This window comes from Astyanax mexicanus, chromosome 10, assembly GCF_023375975.1.
Source record: "Astyanax mexicanus isolate ESR-SI-001 chromosome 10, AstMex3_surface, whole genome shotgun sequence".
NCBI lineage: Eukaryota > Metazoa > Chordata > Actinopteri > Characiformes > Acestrorhamphidae > Astyanax > Astyanax mexicanus.
The window spans coordinates 41,620,905-41,648,813 of NC_064417.1; the positions used below are offsets into that span (position 1 = coordinate 41,620,905).

At 38.2% G+C, this 27,909-nt stretch overlaps 1 protein-coding gene across 1 annotated transcript; it reads left to right on the forward strand.

Moving 5' to 3' along the window:
- Positions 1 to 151: 151 nt before the first annotated feature.
- stag2b (stromal antigen 2b) lies at positions 152 to 26,991 on the forward strand. Its single transcript, XM_007247424.3, has 33 exons — positions 152 to 354; positions 6,111 to 6,244; positions 6,815 to 6,893; positions 7,283 to 7,426; positions 9,578 to 9,674; positions 9,813 to 9,889; positions 9,974 to 10,178; positions 11,070 to 11,221; positions 13,502 to 13,575; positions 14,293 to 14,416; positions 14,530 to 14,628; positions 15,408 to 15,487; positions 15,602 to 15,709; positions 16,740 to 16,851; positions 16,972 to 17,089; positions 17,223 to 17,326; positions 17,537 to 17,629; positions 18,275 to 18,364; positions 18,504 to 18,707; positions 19,114 to 19,184; positions 19,319 to 19,406; positions 19,504 to 19,584; positions 19,877 to 19,969; positions 20,079 to 20,253; positions 21,345 to 21,484; positions 21,588 to 21,689; positions 21,828 to 21,976; positions 22,093 to 22,221; positions 22,458 to 22,663; positions 22,845 to 23,103; positions 23,375 to 23,488; positions 24,240 to 24,366; positions 24,746 to 26,991. Exons 2-33 carry the CDS (start codon positions 6,201 to 6,203, stop codon positions 24,866 to 24,868), a joined length of 3,861 nt encoding a protein of 1,286 aa, XP_007247486.3. The 5' UTR covers positions 152 to 354; positions 6,111 to 6,200; the 3' UTR covers positions 24,869 to 26,991.
- The last annotated feature ends 918 nt before the right edge of the window (positions 26,992 to 27,909 follow it).

Here is a 27,909-nt window from a genome sequence, read left to right on the forward strand (position 1 = left end):
GAGGGTACGAAAAAAAGAAGAAATGGGACAGGGCCATACTTTATATCAGCCTGAATGTAGAGAACTCGTTCCCAACTTGGCCACTAGGTGTCACTCCGTATCCGCTCTGTAGGGTCACAGCCATCTAACCGCCAGGTGGCAGCTTTGTACTGTTTCCCATCTCAATCATCGAAACAACAAACCGAGCGGAGCAAGCGGGGTGAGAGAGGGGGAGAGAGAGAGTCTAAACCAGCTTCTGACCGCCACTTTCAAACTACGTCCATGAATCGGTCTCGGATATTCGTTCAAAGCAAGTAGCGCAGATCGAAATCGACAGGAAGCCGCGCGGTGGCTGGATTACACCCTGTAAAACAGGTAAGTTGTAAAATGGAGGAGAGCGTTAGTAGAAGTTGGTGGTGTGAGCGGTATTTCTTGCTGGGGCGCTGAGCTGCAGCTAGTGCTGGTTTAGCTGGGTGGTGAAATACGCGGGGACTGGTTCCGACAGGTCTAGCCTGCTGAAAAAAACTAGCAATATTAGCGTTAGCTCACCACGTAGCACAAACTGGGCTGCAGACTGCACCGCAGAAACTCGCATTGTGTGCTCTAAATGTTATAAAGGCTGGAGAAACCCGGCCATTTTTCCTACTGTCGGTCACTTCCGCGGTATTTAGCTAACGCTATGTGAACTGTTTTGTTGACGTGCCTGGCTAGCCTGTTAGCTTGTTAGCTAACTAGCTAACCTAGCTAGCTAAACATAGCGAGCTAAGCAGCAGCAGCAGCCGCCAGCAACCATGGCGAAACTGGAACACAAATTCAGAAGCAAGATGGAGGACGGGGGATGCGATGTTTTCCCTCTCACTCCGAAGGGGAAAATTTGTCGGTTGACAAAAAATATCTGGCATTTCGTAGCTTATGTTAAACTCAGACCGTAACCTAAGTTGTTAACGCTAGATATTCTCTACATTTTGTGAGAATAAAAATGTGCGTTAATCGTAACGTGACTTGCGCTGTTTGCGTTTACATTAGCTACAATGACTGAATATGCGCTGAGCCAAAATGGAGAATCCCGAAAACAGCTGCTGGATTGGTTTCAAGATGGAGATTTTTTTTCCTCCGCGTTCCCCCAATAACTTGTTTATCGTGACGAATTTCTTTTTGCCTTTTCGGCGGAGTGGACCGAAAACGAGTTAACGCAAGCGTTAATGGGTTAATTTCGCACTCGGCGTTGTGCCTTACTCACAGCGAAGAACAAGCCTAAGGAAACTGAAACTAGAAATTGCTGTGTAAAACACAGATCAATTAATAACAATGGAGCGTTTGTACCCATCCAAATAAGTTTGGAAATATTTTTGTATATTTAATCTATAGTTAATATAAAATTGACAGTGAGTTTAAACAAAAATACTACATTGTTAATTTGATTTACATATGTAAATATTGTAGTTCAAAACTTAGCTATATATCGTACTTAAAAAGAAGCAGAATTAGGAATAAAATCTATTTTTCTTTAAAACAAATAAAACGGTTGCTGAAAAGTGCATATTTTTTGTGATTTAAGTGGTTCCTCCTTCCTTTTTATATTACTGTTAGCTATATCTGCAGCTCTCTATCTTTTTCTCTCTCATATAGCTATATGACTTACACACACAGCTTCAAAAAAATGTTAGCTAGTTATGTAACGTTAACCCACATGTCCAGTGTTGCTAAAATAAAAAAGATCGAGTTTTTGTCCATTTGTTTTTTCCTTCCATAAAATCAGAGCTTGCCCTAAACACTGAACTCTGTTAGTAAACGTATAATAATAACACTTAAGGCATGACTTCTGTAAGGATAACTGCTGTTATTTACATAGGTTACATATCTGTCAAGCTGTTCTAACAAACTAACTCATTAACCTAACTAACTAACCGCTAGTTAGTTATGGAGTAGTATGGTCTCAGGCGCTTGCTAGGTTATCTTTGCAGAGGATGCCCAGGCCGAGTGAGGAGACTCAACAAATGTTTGACAGTCACCGGCAACAGAGCTAGCTTTGCTAGCTGCTAACGTCTCTTAGCTGTTACATTCATCACAAATTCGTGCTCTGTCTTATTGTATTTTCACTGATAAAATTGTCGAAGCGTTTATTGGTAACCTACTTATTTAGCGTTAACTAGGGACCTTTGACGTAGCCGAGCCAGAATGTCACGGCGGCTGTGTCGTAATTGTTGTTAGCTTAATTTGGCGCCAGTTTTCAATGAGTGGATTTTTTTTTCGTTTTCTCTACCCAAAGTTCTTCCTAATGTTACCCCAGTTGTGTTTAATGTTTTGCCCAGTGTTCTCTTTTAGCGTTTCACTGGCTCTCTGGTTACTGCCCGTTTTAGTGTTACAGTGTGATTCGGTGGACGTTACATAACCGCAGCAGTGCTGAGCCGCAGATAGCTAACCTAGCTAGCCACAAGTTTTAAAACACATAAAGCTATCCTAGTTATGTTATCTAACGCTGCATAAATCCCTGTCATAGCTACAGTTGTAGCGAAAGAGTTTTCTGAGCGTTTGTTTATAAAATTAGTTTGTAGCTAGTAACGTCAGTCTTACTGCGTGGTTCTTCCCATGATGGCAAGGAACCTGGGTCATTTTATGCTATTTCTACTCTCACAGTTGTCTTAGGCTAAACCTTATCGTGCTCCATTCAAATAATATTTTTATTACATATTTATTATTTGTACACTGCAGGAACACAGTACAAACTGAATACAGGCAAGATATACATATTTAATGTAAGTCGTTTTTGCTTAATACAAAAAATAGACAGAAAACTCTTAGATTCAATGTAGTACAAGGATGTAAAATAAACGTTGATTTGACATTTTCAAAATTAGCAAAATATATAAAAACTCTATTTTGAATTCGCTGTCAATTTCTCTTTTCTCTGAGGCAGAGGTCGCATGAATACTGTAGTACTGTGTGTGTATATAGTACGCCACACCCTGTTTTTACCCTCTAGCACTGCGCTGAAGTTTTACTGTGGCGTATCTGTGTCCTGCGCATTTGCACATCCAATAATATTACTTCTAAAAGTGTTTTTTTGTGAAATTTAGCTAATTTGAATGGCTCTACACCATAGGGAAGGAAAACATATTATTTAATACGCAAATACGCTTAAAAGCTCTTTTTTCAGTACTGACTTAATTCCTTTCCCCAGTTATTCGTGTTTACGTCCACGGACGAGAATACTGGTGTCTGATTGGACGCGGTGAACAGGGGGCGGGACGAACATTGCCTTATTTGGGCACAGTAGCGGACAGCTCCCATGCATGTTTCCTGGAAACCTTGGAGACGGAATGTCCAATGAGCTCTCCGTGAAGTGGGCGCAGACACGCCCCCTTGTTTTCATCTCCGTCGGCGAGCACATTTCCAGGCATATGGCTTTCGCAGCACGGCGAGGAGCTGCGCTGAACCGCACGCCATCCGCTGTGCCCTACTCTAGTTATGCAATACCCAGCATTATTATTTTTTTTGCAGTGTAGTAATATTTTCGTCCACGTTTTACTATAGCTGGGCAATTTTCAACTTTACAACTTTAGTCGGCCTGTCACAGTCTGGTGCATTGTTTTGGATGCTGTCACATCCACTAGTGGTGTATGATTTTTGTTTTGGGCGGGTGAGGGGGTGTCATACTGGAAGAAGTTGCTTTAAGAAATGTGTGCAAATTGACACTTTACAGTTAATAGACATTAATGTGGACGCTGGTAGCTGTATATAGTATTTGGATTTATCCGAACAAATAAAAAAAGCTGTTAAAGACAAAATTGCAGCATTTGAGAATGAAGTTCGAAGTGAAATGTGTTATTAAAATATATTTCTCATTTCAAAAGTGAAAATCAAACCTTAAGACAGATAACTTGATGATAATATAATTTCTTTTTTCTTTTTATTTAGTTGTTCATCACTTTATTATTTCCAGAGGGACTGTCGCATGTTAAAGTAGCACAAAGGAGATGGATGATAAAAGCATGGATTTAATATTTATTTGCCCTACGTATATATATGTATTTGATATTTATCCAGTAATTAGCAATGCTCCAAAATGTAGCTTTTCATTTGTTTTCAGTTCTTTTGCCTCTCTGTATCACCATTAATTACATACAACATGATATGATAGCAATTACAGAACTAGATGATATTTAAATGCTTAAAGTCTTTGGATCAGGTTTCCCCGACAGAGTTTAAGCCTAGTCCTGGGCTATATTTTTTCCTTTTAGTGGAAAATCTTCATTCAAAATGTTGTGTAGTCCACGACTAAACTTAATCATTTCTTAAACTTACTAAACTTAATCAGTCTTGGAAAATAACCCGTAAAGGTTTAAAATCCCAGCAGACAAACCAGCAAAGCAATTTAGTGCTGTTCTAATCATGAATTTACCACTGCAGTGCTAATTGCTCTGATAACACAATTACCTCTGCTATTTGATTTTAGTCATACGTTTACCTCAGTAGGGCTACTGAAGTCAAATGTGAGTAAAATTTAAGCCAGTCAGTCTTTTAGGAAACATACAAAGGCTAAGTTAGCTGAGCTTATTGTCCTAGCCCTGCCCATCTTGTGTCTTTTATCAGAAAAACAGACAGTTGTAAAGAGGTAGTTAACTGATACCAAGTGTGATAAGTGATGCTGAACCCTTTATTTTTGTTTGATTTGTTCAAGTAGAATGTAAAAATGCTGCTGTTTAAAAAGTAAACCCAATGTAAGAGGATACACTGCAAATTATATTAAAATAGTCAGGCATTCAATGTTAATTATTCTGTTCTCTCACCCATTTTCACTTTTCATGAACACTAAAAGCATCCATACCAATGATAAATGTAACTTTTTGTTTGAATGAATAGCTAATTTTGAACATATTTTAAATTGTACAGATATTAATAGAGTTAATGTAAGGGTTTTAACAGATGTAAAAAGTTATTATGGTTGTGAAAGTTCTCTCTCCTGGTTTTGCTGAAGTGCAGCTCAGTATACAAAGAAGGTCATGTCGCCTCTATATTTAATAGCATTATATTTGCAACTCTTCAGTCCAAATAGTGGCTGACAGTATAAAATCTGTTTTCTGTCAATAGTGCCCTCACTGTCCTCTAACTACATTGTTTCAGCAGTGTGAATGCCAAATATTGCAGATGTCACATTTAGCTTGTTCTCCTCTCTTAATCATATACTATGTGGTTGACCTCACTCAGCGGCTGTTTTTGGCTAAGATACTGTATGGATTGCAGTGTTTGTGTTCAGTGTTTAGCAGTTCTGCTTTCGAAATCCAGCAACAACCAATAAAGCTGCAGATGCAGTCTTTCATCCAAGATATATTTGATTGCTAATGCATTATTCTTTTGTTTGCAGTCGGGGATGCTAGGCTAACATTGCCATCAACACTTTTGCTGTCTTCTTTTTGCTGTTAATCTTACCATGGAAAAATAAATACCAAAAGGTATTTGCTTCAGACTAGTAATGGAGGAGCTACACATACATAAACTATTCACTAAAACAGTCCAGATAATCTTAAACATAGCAGAATGTGCAATGCTTTTGTGCATCCTTTAATGTGACTATTGCTCATGTGTACACAGTCCTATAACACCTGGATTTTCATTAGTTTGCATGCATTCTAAATGTGCATTAAATTATGTGTTATGTGTAAAGTAGCAACTTCAGCAATGACGTCTGCTGTAAGGTGCTGCAACTGTTAATTTGAAAAGTGGACTTGTCTTGAAAGTCGCAGCAGATTCTTATACTTCTGTTTTTTCTTGTTACAAAGTGTCGCTCAGTCAGAGATGTAGTTTCCTCATGGTCCAGCACTCAGAGTGCAAGGACTCAAAAGTAGTGCAACATTGCTCCCCTACTGGCCATAATGTGACCAGGTTTCACACTGTTTTGAATTGGCTCTTACATGTGTTTCTGTTTCCTCACATTTTTCCCTCCCAAATGTTCCAGAATTAAGTGCATGTATGTAATTTGTCATTTATGTTGCAAGTGAGCAATTATGATCAACTAATTATGAACTACTTGTTTTTTTGTTGCTTTTTTTAATTTAATGTTTACAGTTTGGATTAAGAGAGGTTTTTAATTATGTTTGTGTATCTCACATGGAGCTTGTTTTGTGTTTTAGGTTGTATGACACAGGAACTCACTGCTCGTGTTAACTCAAGATTAACTGAAGTCCTTGATCAGTTAAGGTGGTCCAGAAGATGTTAAAGAAATGATAGCAGCACCAGAATTACCAGCAGATTTCCATTATCCTCAGTAAGTAGATCTTAATTGGCTTTCTGAAGTCGAACCTGTGGGTAAATTGGTCATTTTGCAAAATGCATTTCCACTTAACCCCAAATGTATTCAGCCAATCCATGCTTGCTGTATTTTTTTCCAGTAAATTATATACTGTTATCTAACTTAAATCCATTTGCAACCTTGCAAATACACCTCACAATAACTCTTAACAATTTAATAAAAGGCACTTTAAAAGAAATGTGTATATGCATTAGTATGCCACTGAATCATTATTATTATTATTATTATTATTATTATTATTATTATCAGTTGCCTAATATGAACTTAAAGTGACTTATTGTTATCACAATCAATTCTGGGACTGTGTATAATAAATTAATGTTATGAAAGGATAAATTATAAAGCTTTTTTACTGATTTTTTCTTTTCCAAATTGAATACACAAGCTAAAATACACAGACTTGAATACACTAGTTACGTTATTAATCAAAGACAACATTTATTAAGATAAAGAACTGAGATTATACTGTTCTAAATTACTGTTCAATTAAGACTTAGTAGAGAATTGATTTTTTTGTTCTTACAGGGACACAGACACTCGTTTCTCATCAGATACTGACTTTGATGATCCTGATGGGAGAATTGCAGTCCAGGGGAAGGGGAAGGTATGCACTGTTTTGACTCCACTTCATCTATAGACCCTGACCTTATTGATGAGCAAACAGCTTTACAAAGTCCGGGCTGATAAAGTTATTTGAAGACAGCATTATGTCTATTGATTTATCAGTGTGATCAAAGGCCTTGTGCCCCACAAAAGCAAACAGTTAAGCACACAGTTGTTAAATTGTGGAGTGTTTCATAAACTAGAGAAATTACATGTCATGTATTCACATTTAGCATATAACTGACAAAAGTGTGTAAGATCATGGGTTAAAAAGATGTGCTCAGTTTAGGCTGTTCAGCTATATAAAGACCTGTGTTATGAAGGGAACTGTTCACAAATGTGCTTCTTTTTGTTAACAAAAATAAAATCTAACTAATAATATTCTTTTAGGTGAAGAAGGGGAAGAAACCCCTTGGTGAGAAGGGAAAAGGAGGTGGGAAAGGTATTGGTCGCTTAAATGGACATCATCAGGAAAATGGCATGGAGAACATCATGCTTTTTGAAGTGGTCAAGCTGGGGAAGAGTGCCATGCAGGTCAGTGCACACATTATTATGCTCAACCGTGCTTGTAGTTTCTTGTACTTACAGTCATATGAAAAAGTTTGGGCACCCCTATTAATCTTAATCATTTTTAGTTCTAAATATTTGGGTGTTTGCAACAGCCATTTCAGTTTGATATATCTAATAACTGATGGACACAGTAATATTTCAGGATTGAAATGAGGTTTATTGTACTAACAGAAAATGTGCAATATGCATTAAACCAAAATTTGACCGATGCAAAAGTATGGGCACCCTTATCATTTTATTGATGTGAATACACCTAACTACTTTTTACTGACTTACTGGAGCACAAAATTGGTTTGTTAACCTCATTGAGCTTTGAACTTCATAGCCAGGTGTATCCAATCATGAGAAAAGGTATTTAAGGAGGCCAATTGCAAGTTGTTCTCCTATTTGAATCTCCTCTGAAGAGTGGCATCATGGGCTCATCAAAACAGCTCTCAAATGATCTAAAAACAAAGATTGTTCAACATAGTTGTTCAGGGGAAGGATACAAAAAGTTGTCTCAGAGATTTAACCTGTCAGTTTCCACTGTGAGGAACATAGTAAGGAAATGGAAGAGCACAGGGACAGTTCTTGTTAAGCCCAGAAGTGGCAGGCTAAGAAAAATATCAGAAAGGCAGAGAAGAAGAATGGTGAGAATAGTCAAGGACAATCCACAGACCACCTCCAAAGAGCTGCAGCATCTTGCTGCAGATGGTGTCACTGTGCATCGGTCAATAATACAGCGCACTTTGCACAAGGAGAAGCTTTATGGGAGAGTGATGCAGAAGAAGCCATTTCTGCAAGCACGCCACAAACAGAATCACCTGAGGTATGCAAAAGCAAAAGCATACTTCAGGTGACTCTGTTTGTGGCATGCTTGCAGAAATGTCTTCTCTTCTCTGCCTCTCACACACACACAACATGACGGCGGAGCAGTGTTGCGAACTTTGTCGCTATATTTAGCTACTTTTCAGACCCTCTATCGACTTTTTTTTATAAAAAAAAAAGCGACTGGCGACAAATCTAGCGAGTTTTTGCGGTGTTATTGGAGACTTTTGGCGACTCTGAGATAAACACATGCTCTTCAGTTACTGACTTCCGCGCTGCAGCAGGTGCTGCCGTGAGCCCCGCCCCACAACACTCACAGTGCAGTCGCATACACTCAGCACACACACACACCGCTCCACGAACACGCTGTGCATGCTGACTGACCCTGCAGTGTGACACGAAAAAAAAACTCACTGGATTTAACTCACTCACCTCATTCACCACGTAGCCTGTCACTCGCCTCGTCCACAGTGTCTCCCTCTTTGTAAAAAGCTATTCAACAATTTGTCTATAATAGGTTTGAAAAAATTTAATAAAATAAAAAATTGCTCTTATAATAACATTTAACAACACGGCAAAAAACTGATTTATGTAATTTACGGAAAAATAAAGTTATTTTGAGACGTGACTGCCTATTTAAAAAGCAACAGAAGTTGTTCATTTGTTGGAGTTCATTTGTATAATTTCTAACATATTTAGAGTGTTTTTACACTCACTTTTTTCTCTCTCACAATTAAGGGTGGGCAATATTATATCGTATACAATATATCGTGACACAGAAATATTGTGATATTAAAAATCCATATCGTGATAATAGAGATGTTCTGTCTTAAAAGTAGTCTATTATTTACTGTGAAGCTTTAAGTGTATTTATTGTATAATTGTTTTAGTTTGTAAAACAATTATACAATTTATATGCATGCACTAAATATTTTGCAATATTTTTTGCTGCATTATATTATATATTATATTCCTGAAATTAATTAATTATGTTTCTGTTTTCCTATATCGCCAAGTATATCGTTATCACAAAAATACCCTAAAATATCGTGGTATTATTTTAGAGCCATATCGCCCACCTCTACTCACAATGTTAATCCATTACAGCTTCAAAAACATGTATTATGCAAATTAGGCGATTATGTCATTTAGCGACTTTTAGGAGATTTTAGTAGGGGGGGAAAAAATTGATTTAAATCGAAAATCAAAAAAAAAAAAAAAAAAAAGGGGCCATATCGCCCAGCTCTAAGTTGCAGTATACTAACCTCCAGCATGTATTAACTTTGTTCTATTCCGGCTATTCCTCAGTCTGTCGTGGATGACTGGATTGAATCATATAAGCATGATCGAGACACGGCACTCCTCGACTTAATCAACTTCTTTATCCAGTGTTCTGGTTGCAAAGGTAAAATTTCTTTACTTACATTACTTTTTGTTGAATAATATTTTTCACAGATCACACAAATTGCATTAAAAGAGTAAAATGATAGTCATAGTCTGGTCTTGCATTCAAAAACATTCCAATTGTTTGCTACTATTTTAGGTGTTGTGAGCGGTGAGATGTTTCGACACATGCAGAACTCTGAAATAATCCGGAAAATGACTGAAGAGTTTGATGAGGTAATCTTTAAGGTTCAGTAAAAGCTTGCTTTTAGTAGTGAACCCTGTTTAGTGCTAAATATGCATATGTATGTATTACTGTAGGACAGTGGAGATTACCCTCTCACAATGGCCGGACCACAGTGGAAGAAGTTCAAGTCCAGTTTCTGCGAGTTCATCGGTGTACTTGTGCGACAATGTCAATACAGCATCATCTATGACGAGTATATGATGGACACAGTCATTTCTCTGCTCACGGGTCTGTCTGATTCCCAAGTGCGAGCCTTCAGGCACACCAGCACACTCGCAGGTCTGTATTGTGTTGTAATTTTTAAAATGATGCTCTTTATTGGTTTACAGCGCCATCTACAGCGTTTACAGCACCATCTATGGAAAGTTCAACAATACAGTTGGCTCTAATATATGGGCAGGCTGAGTAGCTGTATCTTTTTTTTTATTTAGTCAGTCAACAAGTCAATAATGACCAATCCAAGACATTCAAGTTCTGACCAGTTTAAGTACGCTGAAACTTTCAGGCTTGGTCAGCTAGTTTGCACTCTTGTACCATCAGAAGATTTGGGGAATAAAAAGCTTCATGCACCATGAAATAGGGATGGGGAGGATTTGTTTGTTTTTTTTGCTTTTTTACACTGGACAAAAATAAGAGACCACTTTAAAATGATGAGTTCCTGATTTTACCAAATTGAAAAGTTTTGGAATATAATCAAGAGGATGATTGATGATTACAAGCCATCAAAACAAACTAACCTGCTGAATTTTTGCACCAGTAGTGGCATAAAGTTATCCAAAAGCAATGTGTAAGACTGGTGGTGGAGAACATGACAAGATGCATGAAAACTGTGATTCCACCAGATTTATTCCACCAAATATTGATTTCTGAAACTTTATGAATATGAACTTGTTTGCATTATTTGAGGTCTGAAGTCCTTTTTTTATTTAACCATTTCTCATTTTCTGAAAATAAATGCTCTGAATGATAATATTTTTATTAGGAATTTGGAAGAAATGTTGTCTAGTTTATTGAATAACAATAAACAATGTTCATTTTAATTAAACATAAACCTATTATAAGCAAAATCAGAGAAACTGATTCAGAAACTAAAGTGGTCTCTTAATTGTTTCCAGAGCTGCATGTAGTTTATTGCCCAAACTCTCTTCTCATGAATTATGATCTCCACAGCCATGAAGCTGATGACAGCTCTGGTGAATGTAGCGCTAAACCTCAGCATCAACATGGACAACACGCAGCGCCAGTATGAGGCCGAGAGAAATAAAATGATTGGCAAGCGGGCGAACGACAGGTTGGAGCTGCTTCTTCAAAAACGCAAGGAGGTAAGCTTGACATTGGACCCTCTGCTTATGCTGTTCCCCATGCTCTAAAGTATTGATCTTGATAATTATATATACTTCAGATTCTCAAGTTATTGCATAAATGTCAATACGCAATCCAGTTCATCTTAAAAAAAGACAATAAAAAAGATTATAAATTAGGGCTGGGGCGACGCGTCGACATAATCGACGTCATCGATTACGAAAATACATCGATTTGCATAACGTGCGTCGGCGCGTCGTAAATATGATCAGAACTATGTTAATTAACACGGTAACATAGAAGCATAGAACTATTATTTAATTAAAATGATTTTTAAGAACAGCTAAACACAGTTCTGCAAGTCAAACGCGGAGGAGTTCACGTGCAAGAGAGAGAGAGAGACACACACACACACAGAGAGAGAGAGAGAGACACAGAGAGAGAGAGAGAGAGAGAGAGACACACACACAGAGAGAGAGAGAGAGAGAGAGAGAGAGAGAGATTCGCTTGTTCTGGTGAGAGCTCATATTCTAGTCCCATACATAATTCTGCAGCTCCCTCAGTGTTTTCTGCCGTATTTTGCGGCTAGCGCGAGCGCTTACAACTGACACCGCGGACCGCGAGGTGCCGCCGCGTTTGTGCCGAATCCGACTCTCTGCTGAATCTGACTCCCGCTTCGCGGACAGAATCGGCACAACACCCCCGCTGTAGAACTGCGGTAGTGAAAACAGCGCTTATAAATAAATTATTTTAGTTTCACTTTCAGTTTTCGTTATTTTCGTATTTTTTTTAAATAAAAATATAATTAAAAAACAGACGCCTACATCTCGGACTATTTTCTGGAGCCCGGGTCGGATTTCGGGTCGGACCTCGGGTCATGTCGGGTTCGGGCAGAGAATCTAAGCTCTAGAGAGCTTGGACTCCGGAGAGCAATCTCCAGCTACAAAAAAACGCCAGCGGGCATCTAAAGTTTGGGAGCATTTCACGCAAAAGGGCAACAATTTGGTCCTCTGCCATATGTCAACAGGGTCACACAGTAAGTTACCGTTTACATCAGGGTCTCCGCGGGTGTCCTTATAAAGACTTAAGGCTGCCTACCAAAGGTTTTAAACCTGCCACAGGCAGAAATTATACAGTTTTGGTTTATATTTGTGCATGGCATTTCGCAGTTTCCAGAAACAGTAGCATTATTCATAAGTTCAGGTGTTTAGCTAAGCTAGCTGCCTTAAGTTATTTTAGCTAGCGCCGTCGGCGCTGCGGTGTTACACCGTTTTCTGTCACCGTCGGAATTTTGTGACCAGTGCTCACGGTTATGAGCGTTCATTGGCAAAACGGAAGCTTTCTGTACCTACACCTTACCCTCAGCCCTAAACTGAACCGTTTTGGCCAGTCGGGGTAAACATTAGAAACGAACACGTTTCGAATCGGCCAGTGCACCGGTCTGCTGAGAACTACTTGCCCGTGGTCACAAAATCTAGCGGTCACAGAAAACAGTGCAACACACGGTTGTGGTGTATGGGAGCTTATCCATTTTTAGCATTATAGATCTAAACGTGTTGTACATGTAAGTGATTATAAGTGTGGGGTTTGGTTTAGTAGGCTTGTGTTGTTGTTGTTGTTGTTGTTATTATATATAAATATAGTAATTTATCGTTTGCTTTAAAACGTAAAATAACAATTATTTAAATATGTTTCTCAATAAATAGATTAGTCGACTAATCGAAAAAAATAATCGTTAGAATATTCGTTTAAAAAATAATCGTTAGGGACAGCCCTATTATAAATGCATAATATAAACAGGTGGCATTGATTTTGTCAGGGTGGTTGCATATAGCTGGGCTATCTTTGGTTGGCAGGTCTAATAGTAATTAACTCTTCAGTTACATAAGGAGAGTCCTGCCGGGATGCCATCTGTGTGATTATATTGTGAAGGGTGAATAAGAGATACTGGTGGAACTCACCGTTGACTGTCACTACTGTCATTTTCATATGTAATGAAACACTTATCTTAGTTGGCCCATAGCACTGAAGAAGCCTAACCATGCTGCTACATAAAGAAAAAAAATACTTATTTGTCTAGTTCTCAGGAGCTGGTAGTTCAGGACTTCAGGTTTTTTTTTTCCTCCTATTTTTCTTACAAAAAAAAAAAGCAAATTCAGCTGTATACTTTCAATCTGTTCTTAAGCCTTATTCAGCATGGTCCTAATTCTTGCCTGTTTCAAATCAGATGCACCAGAGCTCCCCCTATATATAACTGAGTGTAATATGTTGTGTTAATGTGTTGACTTGTTTCTTTGCAGCTTCAAGAAAATCAGGATGAAATAGAAAACATGATGAATGCAATTTTCAAGGGTGTCTTTGTTCATCGATACAGGTAGGCCCTCATTTTAACCGCTTTTAATTTCATAACAGCATGTATCTGTAAAAATATATTATAAACATGATTTAAAGTATTGCAAAGTGTAAGAAAAACAGCCAAAGTCAGAATTTACTTAATAACGTTTAGCTGACTCTCTTATCCAGAGCGATAAGAGTAGGGTTGTGTTTCGGCAAGAATTTGCTGCTACTATATGTATCACATTACAGGGGTTACAATTTAATATATATCGCTGTATATATTGCTGTAAGCAAGCACACACATTCCGATTGTTTAAATCAAAATTTAGGAAAATTATCATGGTATAAAAGCACACAGTCATTTTTATGAGTCTTCTCATAATATAAAACACACCATTTTATTTATAAAGCTTAAAATAAATAAATAAATAATAAAAACCCTGCTGTCTAGTGGGTGGGTTTAAATAAACACAAAATGAAACACTCTCTGACAAATCTTTATATGCAGTCTAATTAAAATTTGGTCCTACCTTATTGCAAAACCAATTATAGCAATATTTCAATATATCTACATTTTCTCACGCCCTATTACAGAGGTGGATTAATGCAGAGTTGGTAGTGTTTTTTTAGTCACCATGGAATCAAACCCCAGTCTCCCATGTGGTGAGGTAGCTCATTGACAAGCAGTGGGGTAATCCATTGTGCCACATCAACCAATTTTACATGATCTGATTCTGTCTTGTTTCCCCTGCAGAGATGCAATAGCAGAAATCCGAGCGATCTGCATAGAAGAAATCGGTGTGTGGATGAAAATGTATAGCGACGCCTTTCTTAACGACAGCTACCTGAAGTATGTGGGCTGGACCATGCACGACAAGGTGAGCCCAAGTAACTGTTTACCAATCCGTGGGACCATGTGTATTAAAGAAAGACCAAGACCTGTCTGTGTAATGAGTGTAGAGCCTCAGCTTGTCTCTGCTCTCTCCTCCAGCAAGGTGAAGTGCGGCTTAAATGCCTGACTGCTCTACAGGGTCTCTACTACAACCGTGAGCTCAATGCCAAGCTGGAGCTGTTCACTAGCCGCTTCAAGGTGAGGGCAATCTGCAGCACATTCCCATACCAAATACACAGCAAATTGAATACATCAACAAATAATAGTACAATACAGACAATTGGGTGTAGGTGAGTTCAGCAAAAGTGGATATAATAGTTTTAGAATTATTTTTGAAAATATTTAAAGTAAATTATATTTAAGGAGCACTATTCAGATTTTGCAGGTAAAACAAATGCTACGTTTTAAGTCATTCCCCCCTCCCTGCTGAGGCAAGTTGTTAGCATAATGGCTAACTGAGTGCTCTGTCTGTCTGTATGAAGGGTCCAGCTCTGCCAAGGCTTGGTGTTGGCATTGCAACTAAACTGCTCCAACACTGCTGACTCTAGCTGTTATTATCGTGGCTAACCTCTTTCAACACTGAGAAAAGCCCAACTCTTGTGTTTGTTTGCATTGCAGATAAAGCCCTGAAGAGCCTAGTTGTTGAGCATAGCTTACTGTGTATTGACGTGTTGGTAGATGCTGGATTATTGGAAGTTTTTTTTTATTTTATTTATTTATTTATTTTTTATATTATTTATTTATTTATTTATTTTTTTTAATTTGTTAATTTCCCTGATTTTATAATAGATCTCAAATAGCTTTGTTTAGATTAGGGCATAATTATATCTTAAACACCACAATGGATTTACTGATTTATTGATAATGATATTTGATCTTTTCTTTTTGTATTGTAGTTGCTGGTTGGTTGAATACCGAAAACAAGTGATCTAAAAAAAAAATTAAAAAAACTATTGATTTTCCACTCTCTTTTTCAGGACCGTATTGTGTCCATGACCCTGGATAAGGAGTATGATGTCGCTGTTCAAGCAATAAAACTGCTGACACTTGTGTTACAGTGAGTATTTGTGGCCTGTTGAGAACTGAAGTGTGCCCCTGTATCTGCATATCTATCGCTGATGCTGATGGTTGAGACTGTGAGCTGACTTGATTCTGGTGTTTTGGTTTACAGTAGCAGTGATGAGGTCCTCACTGCGGAGGACTGCGAGAGCGTCTACCACCTGGTGTACTCAGCCCATCGACCGGTCGCTGTGGCAGCAGGAGAGTTCCTTTTCAAGAAGTGAGACCTGCTTTTGGTTCTTTGTTTGGAGAGACACTGTGCTGTGACTGTAGTTTATAAATTTACATCTTTGACATAGCTTTACAGGTTGTGACAGAACTTCCATTTATCTCCTGAAACTGTACTTGTTCTGCATTCTTTTCATTGTTTTTACTCCTCCCACAGAAGAAGGAATTATGTGTGTTCTATTACACTTTGCTACTCTGAGAAGCTCATGTGTTATTTAGGGCTTGACTGAAAGGCAAAAGTGGCAAAGCTGTACCTGCTCTGTGCTTATATCAGCTAGATAATGAAACTGACAAACGCAGACGCGGAGTGGTCCAGCAGTCTAAAGCGCTGCCTCTATAAGTGGGAGGTCGCTGGTCCGAACCCCCGCTCGTGCAGCTTTGCCATCTAGCTGCCGGTGTTCAGAGGGAGCACAATTGGCCCTGCTCCCTCCGGGTGGGAAGATGGCGCTCTCTCCCCACATTACTCCTAGGGTGGTGTCCGCAGCTTGGGGTGTCTGTGAGCTGTCTGTGAGGTCGTGTTCTCTGCTGCAGTGCTGTTAGCCAATCAGAGGCGATATGTTGGCATGTATGAAGAAAGACAGGATTTCAGCTCTTGCTCATGAATATTCAGAGACCACTAATTCAGTTAGCTAAAGCAAAGCTATACATAAACACCGGAACACAAATCAACCCTTTTTTTTTTTTTTTTTTTTTATTAGTATTATTTTATTTATACTAGAGGCCACAACTAGACATTTTAAAATGAATAGAAAAACGATAGCATGGGATCTTTAAGAGTGAAATTGAAGAAACTTCAAGTAGAGTTTTAATACCCACTTGTAGAGTAGAGAAGATTAACGCATAAGAGAGCGTACTGGCCACAAGGTGGTAGGGTGTGTCTAATCTACACAAATGTAGCATACAAAGTGGTGGTGTCCCGGTACAATGTAATGTTCTAGTATATTTTGGTGTAGTTTCAGGGCCAGAGGTAGATTGTAGTTGAATTTCCTGCTAGTCTGACACACTTGTCATGTTCTTTGCAGGCTTTTCAGCCATCGAGACATAGAGGATGACAGCATGCCTAAGAGACGAGGCAGACAGTCTCTGAATGCCAATCTCATCAAAACCACTGTTTTCTTCTTCCTAGAGAGTGAAGTGAGTCCCAGTAACATACTGTAATCTTATTACGCTCCTACCCTCTGTATCAGATTAGTTAGTAATTCTGAACTCTCACTATCATTGGTGATAATGGTGATTCTCCTGTGTCCTCCTCAGCTGCATGAACATGCTGCATACCTGGTGGACAGCATGTGGGACTGTGCTTCTGAGCTACTGAAGGACTGGGAGTGCATGATCAGCCTCCTACTGGATGAGGCCCTGCCTGGAGAGGAAGGTTTGTGAAATGTTGTCAAATGTCCACATGTAGATAAATGTAGATGTTTCTTATTATATGCAACACAGCATTTATACATTTAACACTATTGGTGTTATTTTACCCTTCTAAAAAATGCTTGTGTGTTGTTTAGCTCTGACGGACAGGCAGGAGACAGCTCTCGTCGAAATCATGCTCTGCACCATCCGGCAGGCTGCAGAGTGCCATCCTCCTGTGGGTAGAGGTTCTGGCAAGAGGGTAAGTTTTGTATGAGACACGTACATTTGTTCTTTAAGTCACTGGTATTAGTCCAGCTAAAAAAGAAAGTTATAAACTGGAGTTTAACAATGTTATTCAGAGAAACTATTCAAAACATTTTGATGTAATGAATTATGTGAAACCTCCGTCTGCATGACCCGAGCTACGTGTATACACACAGATTAGCAAACAGATTACATCTTGTTTCAGGTATTGACGGCAAAAGAAAAGAAAACTCAGCTTGATGACCGAACGAGAATGACTGAGCTCTTTGCAGTGGCACTTCCACCTTTACTTGCAAAGGTAAACAGTGTTTCCTCTAGTTTTATCTTTTTTAGCAGCAGTGGCATCAGAATCCCTCCTCTGAGTGAAGTTTATCAATAGTTTGTGTATTACTGCATATCAGAGTGCATTTCATAAATGTCATGTTTAAGTTCATTTTTACACTGCTGCATAAATAAAGTGGAATAAAGCTTTCAGCATCACTTATCACGCTTTATCAGCACACTCAGTTTAATACCTCTTCTTAAACTCAGTATTCGAGGCTGAAAGACACAAGCTGTACAAGGCTAGTTAAGCTAAGATAGTTAGCTTAGCTGTGCTAACCTAGCCTTAGCAATTGTTTGTTTGGCAAAATGCTGGCCTCCTTTCTCTGTGTTACTTTAAAGTCTCATGATCACATGTGGCTTGCTGTTGTCTTGATGTGGCATTAATTTAATGTAGTACTGTTAATGTTTTGATTGGTGTTCTAAGGATTTGATAAGTGCTTGGAGTCGTGAAGTGCCTGCATGCATTGATGTACAGTGGCTGCGTTTTGCAATAGGAAGTACAATACTTTGTGAATGTTTATTCTACTTCTTTTACCTTTCTAAAACCTATCTTGCTTGTAGTTAATTTACAAAATCAATTATGCTAATTTTCTTTCTTTTCTTTTTTTTCCTTTTACAGTACTCAGTGGATTCAGAAAAGGTTACCAACCTGTTGCAACTGCCACAGTTCTTTGACCTGGAGATATACACAACAGGGCGTTTGGAAAAGGTGAGCCATTTAATCACGTATTGTATATGTGCACAAAATACAAACTGACCGAACATTTTTGTATGTTTTGGAGTTGTAAGTGTTGACTAGAATTTATACAGTGTCTGATGCAGTATTGTTGGTGTTTTTTCTCACTCAGCATCTAGAAGCACTGCTGAGACAAATCAGGGAGATTGTGGAAAAGCACACGGATACTGATGTGCTGGAGGCCTGCTCCAAGACCTACCACGCTCTCTGCAACGAGGAGTTCACTATTTTTAACAGGGTGGACATTGCCCGCAGCCAGCTCCTAGACGAACTGGTGGACAAGTTCAACAGGCTGCTGGAAGACTTCCTTCAAGAGGTGAGAAACTGAAATTGTAGATAGTTACAGCACAGCTTGCAGGAAGTTGTGTTTTTTTGTGTTGGAAAAATGTGTAGTGTCTGTAATTTAAAAAGGGGGGAATATTTAGTATTAATCTGTGTTTCTCTTTTACACCAGTGTAAATTAGGATACATAACAGCTTTTATAACCAATGTTACAGTTCATATTTACAGTTAAGTTTGTGTTTTCATACCTACCTTGTTGGCACCAAAATTTCAGGTGTGAAAAAGCATAGTCAAGATGAGGGGGCTTTTGTTGTCAATTTGGTGACTCAATCTATAACGTACTGCAGGAAACCCAGTAATATAAGCTTATGTAAGATTTTGTTTTTCTAATTATGTTTTTTTTGTTGTTCTAATTATTTAAAAATTATTGTCTTTCTCAGGGAGAAGATCCAGATGAAGATGATGCTTATCAGGTCTTGTCTACACTAAAGAGGATCACAGCTTTCCATAAGTAAATACTTTCATTTTTTTTTTAGTAATAATCGATAGCTGAAGTTTCTTAAGAGTTTTTTTTTCTGTTTATGTAATGGGATTGTTAGGTGTATCATTTGTGTAATTTCCCACGCTCTCTCCCTGTCTTCTCAGTGCTCATGACCTTTCCAAATGGGATCTGTTCACCAGCAACTACAAATTACTGAACACCGGCATTGAGAATGGGGACATGCCTGAACAGGTGCCAAAGTTTAAATCGCTGCTTTATTGTGTTTGAAAGAACAATGGCACTCGAATGAGTGAGATGACTGACTCTTTGTCTTTCTGGTCCATTTCAGATCGTCATCCATGCACTGCAGTGTACACACTATGTGATCCTCTGGCACTTAGCCAAAGTGTCAGAAGGAAGCTGCAGAAAGGTAAGACTGCTTTACTCTTTTGATTAAATATTCCCTGAACCTGGAAAAAAGGGAAACATTTGGCCTATGGCCTAATTTGTAAGGTTTAATGTTTTTTTCTGCAATATGACTTTTCATAAATGTCATTATTTAGCATAAGTTATTCATGCTTTTTAGTTGTTCGGCAGAACACAGTTTTTTATTATTATTTTGTCTCGTATACAAATGGTTTCAGTTTTAGTTTTGATGGGACTTTTTCCCCCTTGGTCCGTTAAAATCTAAACTGCATTTAAATCTATTTTGGTTATATTAGGAGGATATGGTGACTCTGAGGAAACAAATGCGAGCTTTCTGCCTCATGTGCCAGCGTTATTTGGCTAGTGTGAACACCGCTGTCAAAGAGCAGGTCAGTTTAACACATAAAACTTCATGCTCCACTGGGCATTCTCTGTTTGCATTATCAAGCTCTATATTATTATAAAGCATTTTTTTTCTTGATTCACTCCTTTCCTTAGGCCTTCACCATCCTGTGTGACCTACTGATGATCTTCAGTCACCAGATCATCGCTGGAGGGAGAGAGATTCTGGAACCTCTCGTCTACACGCCGGATGCTTCCCTCCAGTCTGAACTGCTCAGCTTCATCCTGGATCATGTCTTCATTGACCAGGATGATGACAGCAACAGCACAGGTTTGGAATGGAACCCTCCCTGTTCATGCAATTTAAAGTATAGCTGAGGCAAGGGCTGAACAATTAATAGTTTTTAATTGAAATCGCGATTTAAGAACAGCCTGCTCTTCTGGAGACATGTCGTGAAGTGACCGCGTTTGTAGTCCGTAGAGTGCTATAGATTGTAGTCTTTGGGCTTATAGTTACTCCCATTCTCAGTTTTCTGAATCTGAGAACCCTGTGAATATTTATTGTGGAAATAAGTTTATAATTGTGTTAACCACTAATACAGGTTGAGGGTTTAATGGATTAAAAATAATCACAGTTTAAATCGGAATATTCTGTGGAACAATCGCAATTGGATATTTTGCCCAAATCGTGTAGCCCTAGCAGAAGCTGTGCAGCATGTGAAGAGGGTAGCCCGGATTCAGATCTGTTGATTGTAAATGAGGTATAGCTTTGCAGCATTAGCTTTGGCTGATGGGTAAAATTAGATTTCAATCATTTTAATGAAATTATATTTTACTGACTAGTTTACAATGAACCAGAATGTGTGTAAAATGAGAAGTTCTGTCTGTATTAAAATTTGAGATTTCAAATCGCTGTTTAGATGTGGGTTGGCAGTTTTGGTTATAAAAATGCATTGCTATTAGAAAAGAGTCCAGGCCAGTGGTTTATTCATTATGACATTATATAGAGGGTTGTAGAGTTAGCTTATAATTTCTGATATTTAGCCAAGTAAAGAATTAAAAACCTTCATGGTCATGAACTTGCAAGAAATATTTAAAGCAAATGCTGTTTTAATTACTTGTCACCACTAGGGAGAGACAGTTCTCTTTTATGTTTAGTAAAACTGGACTTGGGAGAGGTTTCCCAAAATTATTTTACTGCTGAACATTGGATGGAGTAGGATTATTACTGGTGTAAAAAAAAAAACGCATAATCGGTTATGTATTAGTATCGACCGATTTTCAACCCATTAATATAGCTGATACAAACAGCTTTTCAGCTGAACAAACTATCCACACTTTTCAAGTTGCTATAGCATTGCAAAAATTCTCAATCCTTTTTCGGGTTACTCAAACAGATTTTCTTACATCTTGTTTGAACAGATGGACAGCAGGACGATGAAGCTGGCAAAATAGAAGCTTTGCACAAAAGACGCAACCTGCTCGCAGCTTACTGCAAACTCATCATCTACAATGTGGTGGAGATGAAGACTGGGGCAGACATATTTAAACAATATATGAGGGTAAGAACAGATTTTTTTTTTCTTCCTGTTTCTTAAAACATGAAGAAAAAAATCTGATGTTGCTGAATTTCTCACTCTATACTCTATGCTTTACCTTTCTCAGTATTACAATGACTATGGAGACATAATCAAAGAAACCATGAGTAAAACGAGACAGATCGACAAAATCCAGTGTGCGAAGACTCTCATTCTCAGCTTACAGCAGGTGAGTGTAATGTCAGTGATGTGGGTACATGTATTTCCTAATTAACTGGATTTAAATATTTTTTTATGTTATTAAATGTTAGGCCAGAAGGAATTGATATTGACTTAGGACTTTTCTTCGTTTTCCCCCCTTGTTTAGTTGTTCAATGAGATGCTGTCGGACCTGGGTCCATGTTTTGACCGCTCGTCTTCAAACTTCTGTGGCATTAAGGAGCTGGCTCGCCGTTTCTCTCTGACCTTTGGCTTGGATCAGCTGAAAACAAGAGAGGCCATTGCCATGTTACACAAGTATGCTTCCTTCTCTCTCTAAATTAGTGCTGTTTATGATTCTGCAGTTCTGTGAATGTGGAGTGTTGTAGTGTTGTGACTGACTTTGTATGTTTTGCTTTGCGTTTGACTTTTAGGGATGGTATAGAGTTTGCTTTCAAAGAGCAGAATCCTCAAGGAGATGGATATCCTCCCTTAAACCTGGCTTTCCTGGACATACTTAGCGAGTTTTCGTCTAAGCTCATGAGACAGGACAAGCGCACTGTGTAAGCTGCTTTCCTTTTTTTCCTTTTTTTTCTTTTCTCTTTCTCCATTTTCTCAACTTCATGTCAGTGAGGTTAAGTTATCTTTTTATTTTAATGAAGTTTGTGCGGAGTAACTTCACTGATGAGGTTTTAGTCCAGCATGTGCACTAATTCCTACTTTTAGCTTGACAGTGTCTTTTTTTAATAATAATAAAAAACAAAGCACAATCCCTAATGTGCTTCTTTTCTTTCCTCAGGCACATGTATCTGGAGCGATTCATGACGTTTCAAATGGCTCTACAGAGGGAGGACTGCTGGCTGCCGCTAATCTCCTACAGGAACTCTCTGCAGGCTGGTGGTGATGACGACACTATGTCTGTGGTGAGCGGCATCAGCAGTCGAGGCTCTACCATCCGCAGTAAGAAGCCCAAGCCTGCCACTGGCAAGAGGAAACTGTCTGAAGGTACCATCCCATTCATACTTCAGCATTTCAGCTTTTCTTAATTTACTTCTTATTTTGCCTTATTTGGTTTCCCTTTCTTTGCCACTATAATACATAAATCAATTATTTGAAAACAGCCCAAAACAGAACTCTTTGACCAGCTAAGTCAGAGCTTGACTTATTCTGTCCCCATGTTTTGCAGCGGAGGAGAGCAGCAGTAGCAGTGACATGTGGCTAAACCGAGAGCAGAGCATGCAGACGCCGGTCATGATGCCTTCGCCGCACCTCACGTCCACAGTCATGCGCGACCCAAAGCGATTACGGCCCGAGGACAGCTACATGGGTGTTTATACCATGCCACCCGAGCAGCAACAACAGCCACAGCCACCACCACCACCACAGCACCACACACATCCACAAACGCCCCAGCCTCACCACCACCAAACCCCCATGGACTACAAGTAAGAGCAGCACTGTCATTGGTTTCTGGGTAGGAGGGACAAGATCAATTGCAGATAACTTTAGAGAATTAGACTGCATTGTACTGAATCTGTTATTTTGGAACTGTTGAAACCTTTTGGAGACACAGAAATGAATGAAATTTAAGTTCAAGATCTGTGGCGTTTTTTTTTTTTTAACTTTGTTTTGGGGCTTTGGTACCTAATCGCCCATGTTATTCTGATGCACATGTTTATGACATACTGTAAAGTGTAGTGCCATTGTGTTTTGCAGCACGCAGGTCACTTGGATGCTAGCACAGAGGCAGCAGCAGGAGGAAGCAGCCAGACAACAACACGAGAGAGCTATGAACTACGCCAAACTGAGGAGCAACCTGCAGCATGCCATGTAAGATAACTTACAGGTTCTAAGACCAGGATTTGGATAGGCTGAGCTAAAGTGGCAATGGCTAATGTTATGCTCTTTGGAGTTTTGTCTTTTTGTAATATGATCCACCTGTAATCTAGGAAACAAGGAGGTGGGGCTAAAAGGCTGCTAGTACTGCTTTTAAAAAAATTTAAAAATAGAGAGTCGGATCTCCTGAATCCACACAAAAAATAACATCCCAGTTCTTACGTAATTCAGTGTACACAAACCTTGATAAGAAAACTGCAATTGGCTGTTTTTTCATCTCAGATTTCATAGCAGTGCCACAAAAGAATACAAATCAAAAAATGATGGGACAAATAGGGGAAAAAAATAAAAAGTTCTCCATGGATGCGAGAGACACTCCCAGATTATCTTTATTATAGTCAGTTCTGGTTTTCCTCCTGACCAGGAAATCTTCTCCGTTAGGACAAAATTGTACTGTGCACCGTGGTTAAGATGACGGGACATCCAGCAACAGTCTGTCTAAGTGGCAAATTGTATAAAACATTTAGCAAGCTGTGTTTGTTTTGGCACCTGAGAGCACTGGAGTCTGGCCACATGCAGTGTTGGAATAAGTGATCTACTGAATATTTAATATGGCACATTAGCAATTCTACAAAAGTCAAATGATTTAAGCAAGAGTCAAAGATTAAACTTGTTTTCTATTTTGTGTGCTTTTGTATATAGACTTGTAATTATAACCTCAAATTCATATCATTGTCTTTTTCAGCCGCCGAGGATCAGGTCTAATGGAAGACGATGAGGAACCAATTGTAGAGGATGTGATGATGTCATCAGAAGGCAGAATTGAAGATCTTAATGAAGGCATGGACTTTGACACGATGGATATTGATCTGGTAAGGAGTTCTGGTAAAGTGTGATTAGTGGGTTTTCTATCCACCAAGTTTTTATACATTTCGAAAATTTAAATGTTTAAAGAGTTAAAGAAAAAACTATATGCTGTACTATAAAGCTGAACGAATCTGTGGTGTATCTAGAGTATTTTATATATTGTTTCGTTAGTTTAATTCTTGTTGCTTGACAGACAGGGAATACACATAAATAATTTTGTTACATTTACACCACCCTATACTCTGCACACATTTTGTACAACATTTGGATGGAAACCCGGCTGTTGTAGATGCAGCTAAGCCTGTCCTAGAACTGCAATATTTTCTGTTATAACTTATTTATTTCTTGCCGGCATGACTGATCATGTCTTTTCTTTTCTTGCAGCCTGCATCCAAGAATAGACGAGAGAGATCAGAACTAAAGCCAGACTTTTTCGACCCAGCCTCGATCATGGACGAGTCTGTCAGGACCACTCATTTCTTAGGTTATGATGCTTTTCAGCGGTAATGTGGGGTGCACACTAACTCCACCATAAGGCCATGAGAGATCACCACTAGATGGCACTAATAGGAGTGATTTTCTAAAAGACCGCTCTGTTCCACAGTACACTCCAGGCTGTGGAAGAGAGACAGCCTCAAGCTAAGAATCGTTAAAGCCCTCCTGGACTTAAAATTAAGAGAGAATCATGGGTCATTTATTTGGTAACACTAACCTCACACTGAATTTAAACCTTTTTCTTTTGTAGGTCCTTGGAGTACCCATGTTTTAAGATTTAAAAAAAGTATTTTTTTTTTTATTAAGAAAACCAACATTTTTCTGTAATGTCAGACTGATTTTGTAAAGATTATACACAAGTTCTGTGTAGTAACTGGTAAACTGAAACTACAACTAATCTTGTTCACTAGAGACTTAAAGATAAATATAGTGACTTTAAACAGTCATCGAGTAAGCTTTCCCTCTCCATGCGAAATGCTGGGGGCAGATTGTGAATGCCATGGAATGTTGGACTGTTCTTAGCCATGTATAAATATATAAAATATTTCGAAGTTGAACGTCATCTTGTGTGAAGAAATTTATGTGAGCTCTCCTAGAGTTGTGGTATTTCTTGAAAAACTGGGGTGAATGCATCTTCTTTTTTAACTTAAAAGATAACTATGTTCTGTATAGCCCTTTTGTAATAGTGAGTAATCAGGTGTAAAGTAGTAATTTATAAGCAGGTTATTGCTCATCATAGTGAGTGATGTGATATATTTTATTCTTCTTAACTATCTAATATGTCAAATGGAGGAAATCCTCCAGGTCTTTATATTTAGTGTTTAGTTTTGTTTTTCCTCCCTTTGAAAAAGACGATAACAAGGCCTACAACTCCTACTATCTATCAACGACAGTGAGGGTCTTCACTGTAGCTCTTTTCTAAGAATCGAAGGAATGAAGCGGTGATTCTGCTTCTCCCAAATCACCTCACCCAAAGATTAGACCTGCTCACATATCCCTCCAAAGAGCAACACCAACCAAGCAAAAGGAAATCTCTCCAGTAGTGCCATTGTGTTTGTCTCTAACAAAAGCAAAGCTTAACTACAGTGTCTGCTGCAAAACCATTGTCTCCTCCCTGACATTCAGCCGATTAGAGTGATGTAGACATTTACTTTTAAATAAAGTTATATAAAGTATATATAAATTGGTGCTGATTTTATAACTGTGCATTTAGGGTTTTTTTCTTATTTTTAAGCTCCAATTTAAAGTTAAAAGGAAATGGAAATGTATTAAAAATGTCAAAAGATGTGCGCATGTAGCCATGCAGCAAGGACTTTTTTTAAAATTTGTATTTTATATAGTTTTTTTGTTTTATTTTGTTGTTTTGGGTCAGTCTTAAGGTCTTCAGGTTATTACATTTTTCCTAAATGTAAATTAGGTTGGTTAAGCTTCATGGTCAGAGCTATTACATTCAGCTTTAAGTTGTTTTTGTTTGTTTTGTGTTTCTTTGAGTTTTTCCAGTATCAAACCTTGACTGTAACACAATGTAACATCCATTCAAACACGAAAGTTATTTGTGTTGCTTTGGGCAGCTCTATAAGTAAAACTAATACATCTAGCTTGTACTGAAATATTTGTATATCTAAACATGTTTTGTCAGAGGTATACTTTTTAATCATTCCATGCCTTGGCCTTAAACATGCTTGTACAAAAGAAAATGTTCTCAATTTTTTTTGTCATGCTTTCTTTTCCTTTTTCTGTTTTGTGCAGTGCATTGGTTCCCATTTTCCTTTATAGAAGAAGCTAGTATGTTCAGAAATGGCATGATTGTAATTATTAAGTTAGGAAAGTGCAGCAGCACACAAAGGCTCTTTGACTCTATTCTGTCCCCTGTTGGTCACTCACCACTGCATCTGCAAAACTGCTGAATAGATTGTGTAAATATACATGTGTTTTAACAGAAACTTAATTTTCTAGTGTTTTTTCCCTGTTAATGTTTATAAGCATATATGATCTTTTTTTCCCTGTTCAAAGATTTCCACTCATACCTAATTGTTTCCCTGTCCTGCCATCCACTGTACTATTTCTGATTTGTATCTATCTGGAGACAGTACGTTTTTGAATAAAAGTAAACAAATCTTTTTTGTGTGATTTTACCCTCTTGTGTCTGGTTTGTGTTCTGCACTTTAAGTGAAGCTTTTTTTTTGCATATATAATGGAATGTGTGGTGTGATGTTAAGTGACCACTTTGGACTCGCCAGTGAAAATTTAATTTAAGATTACATGGATTGTGTTTAGAAACAACCAGTGTGTCTGTGGTGACACATAATGTTTAAAAGACTTATCAAAATTCTAATGTTTAAACTGCATATTTAAATAAGAGTATTTTAAACAGAAGTGTAATATAGATTAAATAAAAACACATTACTAGTATTTAAAAAAGGCATTTGGTGTCTACCAGAGGTGCAAACAGTAGAAGCATTGTCAAACAACTAAACTCCACACCACATTAATTTGGCAACCTCAACAACCAACCAACATCCTAACAACAAAATTAGGCATAGCAACTCCCTAAGAACCTGATCCATCCATGTTAATCTGCCTGGTTAATATTAAGTGTTTTTCTTTTTTTTCTCTTTTTAGTTTTTTTGCTTAATTTGCACTGCTATTCCCTTCCAGAAGCACATATATCTATTTATAATTGTAACGTCTATAAATGCATCAACAACAACACCTAGCAACCACCTGGCAGCCCCTAACAGTTTAGAATACTCAATACATACACTAAGGAAACATCTTCGCAACAAACCCTTTATATCTTAGTAACCACCTGCTTTACTTTGGCAAACCTTATCCTGTTCCTTAGCAACTGATTAGCAATGCCTTAACAACGAAGTTAACCACAGCAACACCACATTTATCCATCCACCCATGTATATGTATATGTTTAGTAAATAAAGGTCTTTCTATTTTTACCTTTAATTTTTTATATAAATTGTATCGCTCATTCCTCCTATAGACTTCTATTCATTATCAACAACACCTTCGCAACCATCCGGTTTACTTTGGCAACC

Coding starts and splice junctions, on each gene's coding strand:
- stag2b (XM_007247424.3), top strand. CDS start 6,201: ATGATAGCAGCACCAGAATTACCAGCAGATTTCCATTATCCTCA. Junction 20,254..21,344: donor TGATGACAGCAACAGCACAG/GTTTGGAATGGA, acceptor TTGTTTGAACAG/ATGGACAGCAGGACGATGAA. Junction 21,690..21,827: donor TCATTCTCAGCTTACAGCAG/GTGAGTGTAATG, acceptor CCCCTTGTTTAG/TTGTTCAATGAGATGCTGTC.